At 40.9% G+C, this 13,500-nt stretch overlaps 1 protein-coding gene across 7 annotated transcripts in view; it reads left to right on the plus strand.

Moving 5' to 3' along the window:
- The first annotated feature begins 4,824 nt into the window (after positions 1-4,824).
- The window catches only part of EHBP1 (EH domain binding protein 1), a 314,375-nt gene continuing 305,699 nt past the window's right edge, over positions 4,825-13,500 (plus strand). For 3 of the 7 annotated variants that reach the window (XM_041754581.1, XM_041754583.1, XM_041754584.1), the window contains exons 1-2: positions 4,906-5,210; positions 6,034-6,449. In XM_041754581.1, the coding sequence (XP_041610515.1) occupies positions 6,346-6,449 (104 nt within the window). In that variant the 5' untranslated portion in view covers positions 4,906-5,210; positions 6,034-6,345. The other 4 variants (XM_041754577.1, XM_041754580.1, XM_041754578.1 and 1 more) reach the window with 3 other exon arrangements.

A 13,500-nucleotide genomic window follows, 5' to 3' on the forward strand; every position in this document is an offset into this window, starting at 1 on the left:
ATTCCTTTGCTGAAACAATGAGCAAAGACCAGCCTACATGAGGATATGTTTGACGCTGAGAGTGTATTAGGGTGGAGTCTAGGAAGAGAAAGGCCATAGGAAAAAAAGAGGTACCTGAACAAATAAATACTATGGAAAGCATCAGTTAGTATTTTTAAAGTATTAGCCTCCCATAGTGAGGTTTTGTTTTTTTTTAGGACATATGAATTGCTGTAGGATTGCTAGGAGTAAATTTGTTTACTATGGGCTTAAAAGAAATAATTTTGGGTTGGCCTGGTGGCTCAGTAGGTTAAGCATCCGACTCTTGATTTTGGCTCAGGTCATGATCTCAGGGTCACGATATCAAGCCCCTTATTGGTCTCCATGCTTGGCGTAGGACCTGCTTGAGATTTTCCCTTTCCCTCTGCCCCTCCCCTCATGCTGTTTCTCTCTCTCAAATAAACAAATAAATCTTTTTAAAAAAGAAATAATTTCATTAGCAGTTAAAAATTGCAGTAATGTTGTATATAGTCTAACTGCTATGGTAACCGGAAAACAATGCAAAATCCTGCAGTGCTATTATTGGGAGTAAATCTCATTACTATGACTAAGGCACAGATAAGTTCTATTAGTAGTTAAATCCTGCAATAATACCCTGACAACTTTTACTGCAAAAACTGTAAAACCTAAATATAAAAATTTTTATCACCAGGAATGATAATAATTCAACCCTTTGGTTGCATTTCATAGACTAGAATCTCCATTTTGAAGGTTTCTGAAACAGTGACTTGCAAAGCTGCTGTGTGGAAAATAATTTCTATAATTTCAAAATTGTCATGGCAAAGAAGATTGAAAGTTTTGGGAAGGCATTTTCCACTTCTTCATAGTCTATCTTCACTGTGAGCTTGATGATATTTAAAAGCAAAAGTTGAAATTATTATTTTTTGAAATTATTTTAAATGTTGAATCTTCTGTTAAGTAAGACACCTATACAATTTTGTACTCAACAACTGGGTCAAATGAACAGCACCATCAAAGTAACATACATCCACAGGTCTATTACAGGCAGAGTAAGCCTGAGATGGAAGGAAATGATAAATCAAGACCTGAATAAACAGGGGATAGAAAGAGTTTGAAGTGCAGTTCCCCTGTGGAAGGGGAGAGAGTCAGAAGGATGTATACACTGGTAGGTAGAAAGAAGGGGGCCTAAAGATCTCAGCTAATATATAGTGTGAAAAGTGGTCATGAGGATTGAAGGTAAATGAATACTAGTAATTATTATAAAATTTTGAGTCCACATAACCATATTGGTTTTCCATTCTTGGTAATCACTGAGTCAGGGGAAGAGGAATAATGTTCAATGCACTTTTTCTTTAGTCCTGAGGTAGCTATTTTTAGTAGCAACTAAGTATTGCCCAAGTATTCTTGCAGGTCTGGCTGTTTTCCTCTTGACTGTTTATGAAACAAACACAATGGTGTGTTATTAATAAACATTTATTAACTTTACTATGTATCAAGTACTTTACCTACATATCTTTCATCTTCTCAACATCCCAGAAAGGCACGCATGGATATTTGTTTGACAGAATAAGAAGCTGAGACTCAGAGAGGTTACGTAATTTGTGTTATTTTCTTGCACGCATGTTGAGTAGCAGTTTCCGAAAACTCTTTTCAAAATAGAGATTGTATCTTTTATGTACTATTCATAGCATTTATATGATCAATACTCAGTTGTTTTCAATAATTTTCAGCTAAGCAGATGAAAAAATCATAAGATAGTGGATATGGAAGATTCTTCAATAAATTTAGTTAGCAGACAAGTTATTCAAAAAAAGTTATGAGAGAAGAAGTAACTAGTGGAGACTCAAGGAGCCAGCCTATGAATTTGAGCTTAGCAGCAGAATAATGTCAAGGTCTAGTCTTAATTATTTCTTTTATTTTTTTTAAAGAATTATTTATTTATTTGAAAGAGGGAGAGAGAGACAGTGTGAGGAGAGGGAGACAAGCAGACTCCCCACTGGGTGGAGAGCCTGACATGCAGCTTGATCCAAGGTTCTTGAAATCATGACCTGAACCAAAATCAAGAGTCAGACATTTAACTGACTGAGCCACCCAGGTGCCCCATTAATTACTTCATTTTGAACCTTGGTCTCTTCTTATCTACCTGGCTAGAATTAAAAAAGAAGAGTTTACATCCAAGAAAAGCTGTCTTATAAGAAACTTTTTGCCTGGGCACCTGGGTGGCTCAGTGGTTGAGCGTCTGCCTTTGGTTCAGGTTGTGATTCCAAGGTCCTGGGATCGAGTCCCACATCAGGCTCCCTGCCTGCTTCTCCCTATCCCTCTGCTTCTCTCTGTGTTTCTCATGAATAAATAAATAAAATATTAAAAAAAAAAAAAAGAAACCCAACCCTTTGTCAGTCTCTTGAGAAAGATTCTCCAGGGCTCCTATATACTCTCTTCTCCTTGTTCTTTTTCTTCTTCTTCCCCAAAAGAAAGACATGTATTTAAAACTGATTGTTGGTTTTTTTTTTTTTTTTTTAACATTTATTTAGAGAGAGTGCATTCAGGGGGTTGGTGTTGGGGGAGGACTAGAGGCAGAGGGAGAGAGAGAGAAAATCTCAAGCAGACTCCCCACTGAGTGCAGAGCCAGATGTGGGGCTGGATTTCACAAACACTGAGATTATAAGCTGAGCCAAAACCAAGGGTTGGGTGTAACTGACTGAGGTACGCAGGAACCCCAAAACTGATTGCTTTTAAGATAATTTCTTTACAATAAAGCCCCTCTCTCTTTTCCTTTCTTTTCTTTTTTTTTTTTTTGAGGATGAGAAAGAGTATTAAATGAAACCCGGTTAATCACATAAGAAAGTTTGAAAAGTTCTGAAGAACAGTAATAATTAGGATGCAAAACTCTCCTGATTATTGTGTGGGTTGTTCCTGAAGGGCAACTTAGATTAAAATAGTATATGACCATTTCTATAAATTAGTCATTAAAAAAAACCCATGCGCTTAAAGTCTGTTAATGATGCAGAATATATCACTATATGAGATCATAATGGCTGTAGGTTGTAGTGACTTAGTAAACCACTCAGGAAGGACACTTGAGAACTCTAAGATGCATGGAGAATAAGAATCAATATAAATATTATGGTTATCTTAATATTTTAAAATTAAGACTGTAGCAAAATAAACAATATCTATGTCCTTTCCTGTTAAATGCACATTGTGTTCTTGTGGTATTATTAGAATCTCTTCCTTTATTGGAAGTGGAAATAGAATTAGATACTGGATTCCAGCCTTCAGTCTGTCTCCCCATCTCTCCTGATTCTTCAATCTGTCTCTCCTTTCTCTTGCTCTTCTTGTGTCTATAGATGTGATCAATTCTCACCATTGCCCTCCTGCCCTGTCCTTCAAAGAATCCTTCCCTAGACCCTGATATCTTTCAAGCTTTGTTCATGCACTCTGCTCTCCATCCTTCCTAAGATTAACAATGGCCCTTAATTGTTTCCAGGAACTCACCCACTTGTTTTCTTTTCACATTAGCTACCCTCTCTCTTTTCAAACTCTATGCTGATTGCTTATAAGGTGCTCCTACTTCTCTGACCATTCCTCCTCAGTCTCTTTTCCACTTTACTCTGCTTATTCCCCTAAATCATTTTCTGCCTTCCTTACACCAATAGGTCTGCGAACTACCTAAAATTATTTCCTTCCTTCCTTCCTTCCTTCCTTCCTTCCTTCCTTCCTTCCTTCCTTCTCTTCTTTCTCCCTCCTTCCTTCCTTCCTTCCTTCTCTTTCTTTCTCTTTCTTTCTTTCTTTCTTTCTTTCTTCTTTCTTTCTTTCTTTCTTTCTTTCTTTCTTTCTTTCTTTCTTTCTTTCTTTCTTCTTTCCTTTTATTTCTTTTCGATCTACCTAAAATTAAAAGCAGATTTCTGTGTTTCATGATAGGATGTATCACCCTCCTTGGGTTAGTGTTTATAGCTTTCCTCCTATTCTCAAAAGGCTCCTTGGCTCTTTTGAAAAGGTTAAGAGCCCCTGCCCTCACACTCTCCTTAGGTCATTTCATCCCCTGCTTTGCCTATAACCACCCTTTTGCTATGCCGGCCACTCTGGAATCATTTACAAGGAGAAGAAGACCAGAGCGAGGAAAAGAAACCAAGATTCAAAGAAATGTTGAAGAATCAGAGCAAGAAGAAATTGCACCGTCAACATTTAGTTTTCCAGCTCAGCTTATCGTACCCCGTTGAGGACCAGCAGACTGAATGTCAGGCGTGGGTTGGCAGGGTCATGACTTCAGCGTGTCAAGGGAAGGCGCCCAGGAGGAATCGGGTGGCACCAGGGCTGTGTGCGCAAACACACTGGTTGCTAGTGGCGGAGGGGAAGGCGCACCCAGCTCCTAGGGTGGGGAGAGCAGAGCCCAGGAGAGAAAACCCCAGCAGCCACACTGGCCGCAGCTGCAGCGCAGCCAGCCCGGCTCTGCTTGCACGGACCCCAGCCAGAAACCCCGCCCGGCACCAGCGCGCTTTGACGGACAGGCGCCGTGAGCAACCGTCTTCCAGTTCACCATAAACACTCCCTACTGCTCCCGCCTACCGTGTCCCTCTGCCAGCCAATCAGAGGGGTGGGCGGGATCGTCCCTGGGGGCGGGCTCCATTTTTTTTTTTTTTTTTTTTTTTTAAAGAAGGGTAGACAGTGCGCCGCGTTCCTGCTAGGGGAGGATTAAAAAAAAAGGCTCCAGAGCTAGGGGGTGGAGCCTCCGTTGACGGGCACCCGGCTCGGCCAATCAGATGCCCCCAGCCCTGAAAGGCCCGGCCCCCGAGGTGGGCGGGGCGCGCGCGGGGCCCGGCCAATGGCGGCGGGGCGGACGGAGGTTGAGCCGCCGTGGGTAGGGTTAGTGTGAGAGGCGCGGCGGGGGAGGTAATGATGATGGTGGCGGAGGAGGAAGGCGGGGGAGGGGGTGCTGGGCTCTGAGCGGCGGCTCCGGCAGGGTTTTGTAGGGTGGGGGCCGGTCGCGGGGCGACTCCGTCCGGGAGGGGGCGGGCGTGAGGCGCGCCGGCCGCCTGAGGGGCCGCGGACCCCGGCTCCCGCGAGCGCCGCGGCTGGCTCGGCTGTTCCATGTGGCTCCGGCGGGGATGGAGGACTCGGTGGCGGCGGCGGCGGCTGCTGCTGCGGCGGCGACGGAGGAGCGGCGCTGAGGAGGGAAGCGGGCCAGACCCAGCCCGACAGCGGGATTAGAGGTGTGAGGAGGGGGGCGGGAGCGGGCGTGCGGCGCGCCGGGGCTCGCGGAGCGGGCTGGGGTCTGTGGCATCGGCCGGCTGACAGGGACGGCGGCGGCCCGGGGGTCCGGGCTCGGGCGGGCCGTGCCCCTGGGGAGGCGGAGGGAGGCAGCGCCCCCCGCAGCGTGCCCTCGCCCCGCCGGCCCGTGCTGCGCGCCCAGGCAGGAGTTTCCACTTCCCTCCGGTTGGCAGCGAAGGTGGCGAGCCCGAGTGGCCCGGGGCCGGGAGATTTCCCTCCACTCCCCCGTCCCCATCCGTTCCCCCCTCCGACCGAACAACGGCGTTCCTCCTCGCTGCTTGCTGCGTTCCCAGCGCATATCCAAGCGACTGGAGGCTATTCATTATCGGCTGAAAAACAAAGTTTATTTTAAAATGTTACCACTCCTCCCTCTGACTGGCGGTGGACGTGAAACAGCATCCCCCAGACTTTCCCGCTCTACTCGCCCTTCCGCGATGCTCGGAGGAGGGGTGGGGGCGGGGGGGGAGGAGGTGGTAGGGCCCCGGACTTGGCGTTTCTCGGTGGTCGGTCGATGCTGATCACCTGATGTGTTGTTGCTCCACGGTCCTCGGCGTGGACCGTAATTTCTTCCCTGATGGCTCGCATCTTTGATGTTACTGGCATTTGAGGTTGGTGTTCTGTTTCATTGTTTGAAAAAAAAAAAAAAAAAAAAAAAGAACCTGCGGGGAGAGCTGAGGTTGTCTGTTGCAGTGTTATCTAACACGGGTGGTTAGTCACTCCCCATGCCTCTCTCTCATATTTTTCTCTCTTTGTTTTGCTTTTCAGCCCTCCGGAATACACAGCATATAGCCCCCCCTGAGGTGGAATGGTGATGTCTCCATGAGGGAACCTCCTCTCATTCATCCTGTCATGTGTATCATACTGTTATCGCCTGGGCCATTCATCTGAGATGGGATTTACCCCGTGAAACAGGGAGAAGACTTATGGACCCCCAACATCATTTCAAGTTGTAGTTGAGTTTTTTTTTTTTTTTTCTAAAGTACAGGACATACATGCAAAGCTCCTCTGCTTTGGGCCCTCTGCTTTGTTAAAGCCGCTGTCTGGCTGACCCAGAACTGCTCCAGTTGACGGATCATCATGGCTTCAGTTTGGAAGAGACTGCAGCGTGTGGGAAAACATGCATCCAAGTTCCAGTTTGTGGCCTCCTACCAGGAGTTGATGGTTGAGTGTACCAAGAAATGGTAAGCTATACCTGGGGTCAAGCGTTTGCTGTGGCCTGAACTCGCCGTGGCCTAAAGTCTGCCGCTTCTGACAGCAGACTGTTTCACCTTTCTGTAGTGCAGAGAGTGTGTACAAGCTGGGCAGGGAACCAAGGACTCTAACAAGTATTGTGGTGTGCACTGTTGCTGCTGGTACCATCCCTGTGGGTTTTAATTATTGCACTTCACTATGGCTCAGAGGACTGTCACTGTGAGAGCTTACTAAGTATAGTAGATTTGGTCTCGAGGTCTTTCATCATTAGTGTTAGGCATAACTTTTATTTTTTACTTTTTATTTTTTTTTTTTTTTACAATTTGAAGGAGATACAGGGAGTGCTATTGAAAATTGCAAACATGTGCATAAGTATGATTGTAACGTGTTTTGATAGAGTTAGAGAAAATCTATATTCTTGCGGGGTGCTGGTGATCTATTTTATTTTGTTCTTGACTTTTCATTTTTCTTGGCTTAAAACAAATAATTTTTCATTATTTGAATAATGGAATGCCAGTCCATACAGCCTTAGAAATTCTTTTGTTATATGCTTAGTCAGGCAACTGTATTTTATTTTAATTGCCTAATGGGATACATTTCTTGGCCAGACTTAAGGAAGCAATTAGTAGTTCTGGCCTATGATTTGCTTCTTTCTACTTGAGCAAAGTAAATTTAGGGCTTTCTTTTCACTGTCTTGAATGGGAAGCAACAATTCTTATTTACTAAGAGAAAAAAGAGTTAATGTTAAGCAAGTAGTCCTTTGGGTTTTGATTTATCACAGTGTTTAAGTAGTATTACTGCAAAAATAAGTCCATTTCATTGTCCATAAGGACTGTTGTCTCTTGTCTGTATTGCCTCTCTTTTTAACATCCTTTTTTATTAGATGAAAAAAATAACTTACTCTATTTAAAACTCTTAAAGCATATTTGAATGGTGGGGAAACTAGTTTCTGAATACTTTTCTCTTGGACTTGTTAGGAGTGTTATTTTACATGCAATTCAAGAAATACATGCACTGATTACCTACTTTACACTAGGCATTGTGGCTTTAGAATTGAATGTGACATAATCCCCACCTTCAAGGAGCTCCCAGTCCAGGTTAATGACAGTCATGAAAATAAATTCACTGTGATTGGTACAAAAGTACAAATATGTATGATTTTAATATGTCTCCATCATGTAACAGTTGGTTATCCTTGCAGACAGGTTTTTTTACTTCTCTGGGATTTAGTTTTCGTATCTGCCAAAGAAAAAAATGGTACCATTTCATAGGAAAAGTTATTGTGAAGATCAAATGAGTTAATGCATATAAAATGCTTGGAACAGTGTGAGGCACAGTAAAGGCCCAAGAAATGCCATTACCACTTACAGAGTTGATAGTGGAGGAAACAATTCTTTAAGGGTAGAGGGTAAGGTCTTGGGATGGCTTCCTGGGATCTGAGTTAGGTTTTGAAAGATTCATAGTAGTTGGCCAGGAGGTTAAGGGGAAAGAAATGAGGGATATTCTAGACAGCCACAGCCTATGCAAAAAGTATGGGGGAGTTAAATAACATGGGATGTGCAGGAAATTCAAGCAGTGTCAGTGTCATTTGTTAATAATGGGGCTTAAGGTGCAGTATGGGGGTAGTGCAGTGGGATATGATGTTAGAGAGGCAGGCAGGATTCCAATCATGGAAAGTTATGTGCTTGGACTACTGTATGTGGCTTGGATTTTATCCTGTGGGTGATGGGGAGAGGAACACAGTGAAAGGTTTTGAGCAGAAGATACATTAGGTTTGCATTTTGGAAAAATCACTTGGATGATAGTGTGGAGTAAGGATCATAGTGAAAAGGGTGACTGGAGGCAGTGATGGCTGCCTACTGTTGCAGTAGGTAAGGTGAGAGAGAGAAAAGGCTTAGACTAAGGCAGAACGCAGGTAATGGAGAGAATAGACTGAAGGAACACTTAGGACACAAGATGGATAGGGCCTGGTGATCATTTTCGTCAGGGGTCTGGAAAGATGGGGGTGAGAGAGAGGAAAAGGTCTAGATGACCCCCAGGTTTCTGGTTTGGAAGAATGGGTACATTAACCAAATGAGGAAATGAGGAAGATCTTCATTACAAGTTTTTTTTTAACTGAGAGTATACTGAAGTATCATTCTTTAAGATGGTTAAACTTGAGTCTCTTTTTAAAAGGGATATAGAACATATCAGAGGATTCTTTGGTTACAAAATCAGTTTCTTCCCCATAGTTTGCAGTATTGCTGAATTTTTTTTCCCTTGAGAAGTGTGTAAGTTATTGTTAATATATTTCAATATGAAAGCAAGAAAAAATTTAACTCAATTATATATAAATTATATATTATATATGTGTATATATATATAATATAACTCAGTTATAGTTGAATTGATCATTTTTTGGGATGGCCATTATGGTACACCTATTAAATTAGATCTTTATGATAGGATATGGCTTTAACACTAGAAGCATTTGGATGTTCTAGAATTTCCAATTTTATAGTAATAACATGGAAGATAAATTCCAAGTATCAAAAGGATAAGAAAATAGATCTGATATAGAGACGAAGGAATAAACTATAAAAAGAGAGAACAGATAGCATTCCATTGGGATTGTGTCTTTGAAGGTAACCTGTGTATGTAGGTTCCATTACCTTTTAGAACCCTGCTACTTAAATGTTTTCTGAGAAGCAGGAACATTTGCAACACCTTGGACCTCCTGTTAGAACTGCTGACTCTTAGACCCTGCCCTAGACCTACTGAGTCAGAATCTGCATTTTAGTATGCATATTGGAGGTTAAGAAGCAGTGTTTTAAAATAATGCTTTCAACTTCCCTAAGTGTCCATTCATGACTCCAGGATAAAGTATATTCAGAATACACTGACTTCTGCATGAATTTAAAACTCAAGGAACGAAGATGAAACTCTTGTCAAGAGGTTCAGGACAGGCATATGTTGATGGAAGAGGGTCATGGGAATCAGGATATGTTTTTCAAGGGAGAATGTGTTCTTTCTGTGATTACGGAGAGGAGAATGTTTCCCATGTTCTGTTGTCATGGCCATGGGGTATGAGCCTGGACATGACAGATAACAGGATGAAGGTAAGGGTTTAAGGATATTTTTTTAGATCTAGGCCATGAGCAAACTCACAGTACTTTACCTTTGATCAAAGGATGGATTCTATAGATTAGAGGATTTGGGGCTTTTGCTTTCTCAAAGTTCTTTTCTCTGTTGCGTCTTACAGTATTTCACCTTTGCTCTGACTGACAGGGTGTGAGTTTCTTTAGTTCAATAGAGTCAACTTTCTGATTCTCTCTTGTAGTGGTTCTAGAACTTATGTCAGGAACAAAAATGACTTTCATTAATCTGAAAGAAGGGCACTATAATGTGAGGTCCTGTTCCTCATCACTCCTTGATTGCCACGTTAAGGCTCTAGCAACTTTGGAGATAATAGGGATTTATATCCTACTTTTATTGTTGTCGCAAAGTCATTTAATTATTAATCACGTATTTGATGAAGCTCTTGGCAAGTAATGAGACTGGCCATTGGAGATGAGTTTGAGAGAGAGACTGTGCTTTTTTCTTAGTTTATTTCTTACCTGGTTCCTTTATCATTTGCAGGCTTTTAGATTCTGAGAGAGTCTTCCATTTTATGAGCTCTCAGTGGTTATTTCAGGTATTTATGGAAACTACTTGAAAGTTGGCAAGTTGTGGTTATAATTTAGGTTGCAGAACTCAGTTCTGGTAGGAGCTACCTAATATATGATGTGAACCATTATGGATGAGTATATATTATACTTTGTATATGAGTCTCTATCATCTACCTATATGAACATTTTTATTTAGGTTTTTATATTTCATCTAATTCTCAGTTATGGCATTAAAAAAGTATTTAAAGTACTATAAACTTCTCCCAGAAAGGCAAACATATTTGTTTCTAATCTTTCCATGTCATGTAACAATTCCTTTTTTTTAAACATATATTTAATTTAATTATAATTTATTTTAAAAATAGATAATACAAGATGTATGTGTGTGTGTGTGTGTGTGTGTGTATGTGTATCCCTTAAAGTGACTCCTCGTTTTCTCTATTATTCCACACCTCTTTGCAAACCTTGTGATCTCAGGATTTGAAAAGCAAAAAAACAAAACAAAACAAAAACAAAAACAAACAACAACAACAAAACCCAGCTCTTGCTAGTGCTTAACTTTGTGATGCTGGCCTGTTAGATAAAATATAAACTCTTTAATCTGATATTCCAGGCTCTCTTTAACTGATCCCAATTTAGCTTTGCAGTTGGACATTAGAATGTTGCATGTATTTTAAATATTAACTTGAGTTTATGAAGGCCAAATTACATTCATAAGTACTCAGTCAAATCCACTTCTTTGGATGGCTAAAGCAAGCATTTCTCTATTGGCCATTTAATGGAGTGAGATAGAGGTACATCCGCTTTCATGTAAATAACCTACTTTTAAAGTACATTAAAATAAAACAATTGGACACAAGCCTTTTTTTTTTTTTTTTCTTTTTAATTAGGAGTTTCTGGAAGGTCATTGTGTTTAGAACAAGGGGTAGGTAGATGATAAAAAGGTGTGGCCTGAGAAGTAGATAGGGGTAAGGTAATGCATGGCCTTGAGGTTGTGCTAAGGGCTTTTGGATTTTAAGTGTATAGAAAGCAACTGGAGAAATTTGAGCAAGGAAATGATGTAATATGATTTACATTTTAAAAAGATTATTTTGGATGCTGTGTAGAATATGAATTGTCTTGTGTGAAAATGGAAGCAGGAATACTAGTTAGAAGGCTATTGGCAGTAGCCTGAGTAGCAGTAGGGAGGTAGTAGTGGAGGTGGTGAGAAATGATCAGATATATTCAGGTAACACATATACTACCACCACACTTTACTGAGGTGCAACTTAAACTTTTGCATGCAATAAAATGCATCAATTTTAAGTGTATATAATTCAGTAGGTTTTGACAAATGTAAATACCTGTGTCACTGGAAATACATTTTTTGACATTATAGTTGACATGACTTAATAATGGATTAGATGTGATATAAAGTGAGAGATTGCCAAACAAGCTGGTGAATGTAATGTTAATTCTATGGATGGGGAACACCTGGAGAAGAAAAGGTTTGGCATAAAGGGGAAATAAAAAATTGGCTTTGCTTTTCTTAAAGTTTGGGACATCCAGCTGGAGATCTTAATTAAGCAGTTAATTTTAAGAGTCTCAAGGTCAGGGGAGAGAAGAGTTTGGAATCTCTTAGTATATAGATAGAGTATATAACCGTGGGACTATAGGAAATCTTTTGTGGTGTTAATATAGATTATGAAGACTGAGGACTGAGCCTTGGTTCACTTCAACATATAGAGAGGTAGGGAAGAAGAGGAAGAGCCAGCAAAGAAGACTGAAAAACAGGCAGTAGTAAAGTAGGAGGAAGATTAGAAGAGTGTGCTCTCCAAGCAACTGAGTGCAGAATGTATCAAGAAGGAGGTATTTAACTGTGTCAAATACTGTTGAGAGATTGTTGATTTGGCAAGGTGAAAAGAAAAGAACTGGTGACTTTGAGAAATGGTTTCAGTAAAGAGGTGGGGATAAAAACATGATTAGACTGGGTTTGAGGAAAGGAGATGAATATGATCAGTGCAGACACTTTTCATGAAAATTTTGCTACAAACATGGGAACTAGGTAGTAGCTGGAGAGGGACAATGGGCCAAGATATATCTTTCACATGGAAGATGTTACATCATATTGGAATGCTGATGGAAATGGTCAGTAAAGAAGGAAAAGCTGATGATGTGCTGGGAGAGCAGGTAACTTCTCTTATTCAAAGTCCTTGACTGAAAGAACAGGAACTGGATCTGGTACACAAGTGGAAAGGTTGGACTTAAGTAGAGGCAGGGACAATTCATTGTTATAAGGAGGGAGGCAGATGACATGAGTAGAGAAGGAGGTAAATTGGTAGATTTGGTGCAGGAGGGTATGGACATTCTTTTCTTTTGGCCTCTGTTTTCTCAGGGACATAATATTAGAGGTCATCAGCCAAGAGAGAGGTGACAGAAAGAGGTGTTGAAGGATTGAGAAGAGAGTAGGTATTAAATTATCAGAATGAGAATTGGGGAAATGTAGAAGGATTGATGAGTAGTGCTGAGGACTTTCTTAACTTTGTGGTCCTAAGTTTAAAGTGAATGCAACTAGCAGCTTGCAAATTTTAATTCAGCTATGTTCTTTGTTTGGGTGCAGGCATAGGTTAGGCAGAGTTGGATTTAACCAGGGACGGATTTTGTCAGGAAGATACACCTGAGGGAAAGAAGGGCAAGGAAATAGAACGAATGCACTGGAATGATGATAGTGATGAACCATGGAGTATGAAATGGAAAAGGAGGAATATAAGGACATGAAAGATAGGATAGTCAATGAAAAAGTGAAGAGGATAATGATTTTGATATGCTAAAGAGGTTGAATAGTTGGTGGGATTCTGTTAATGAGTAAAAGAGCAAGAAAACTGGGAGATGGGAGTCAGATTGATTGTGGAGGATGTGGTTAATGGTAATGACAAGATAAAGGTGGTGGCCTCCTTTGGATCACATTTTCTTAGTTTAAAAAAATAAGCACATGGGGCACCTGGCTGGCTCAGTTGGTAAAGCATGTCTCTTGATTTTAGGATTATAGTTCCAGCTCGATGTTTAAATAGAGATTACTTAAAAATAAAATCTTGAAAAATTTAAAAAACGCATATCTTCAATATGTTTTTAATTATGCTATATACATTAGATAGGAGTATACCTCAATTTTTTTGTTAATTAAGTGGAGTTTTCTATTTTGAATGGGTCATCTTTTGTACTCCATGACTATAGCTGTTAGTGTATGACAATGGCAGATGGTGATTGAGATGGAATGGAGGAAAAGATTTTGAGGAGTGAAAAGGTTGATCAAGGAATTTATAGGCTGAAGTGTAGAACAAAATATATCTGGCTCTTGAAGTTGCTAAGAATAATTGGAGGAGAAATGGTTAAGGTAGAGAGATGCTAAAATCTT

This window comes from Vulpes lagopus, chromosome 5 (assembly GCF_018345385.1).
Source record: "Vulpes lagopus strain Blue_001 chromosome 5, ASM1834538v1, whole genome shotgun sequence".
Classification (NCBI taxonomy): domain Eukaryota; kingdom Metazoa; phylum Chordata; class Mammalia; order Carnivora; family Canidae; genus Vulpes; species Vulpes lagopus.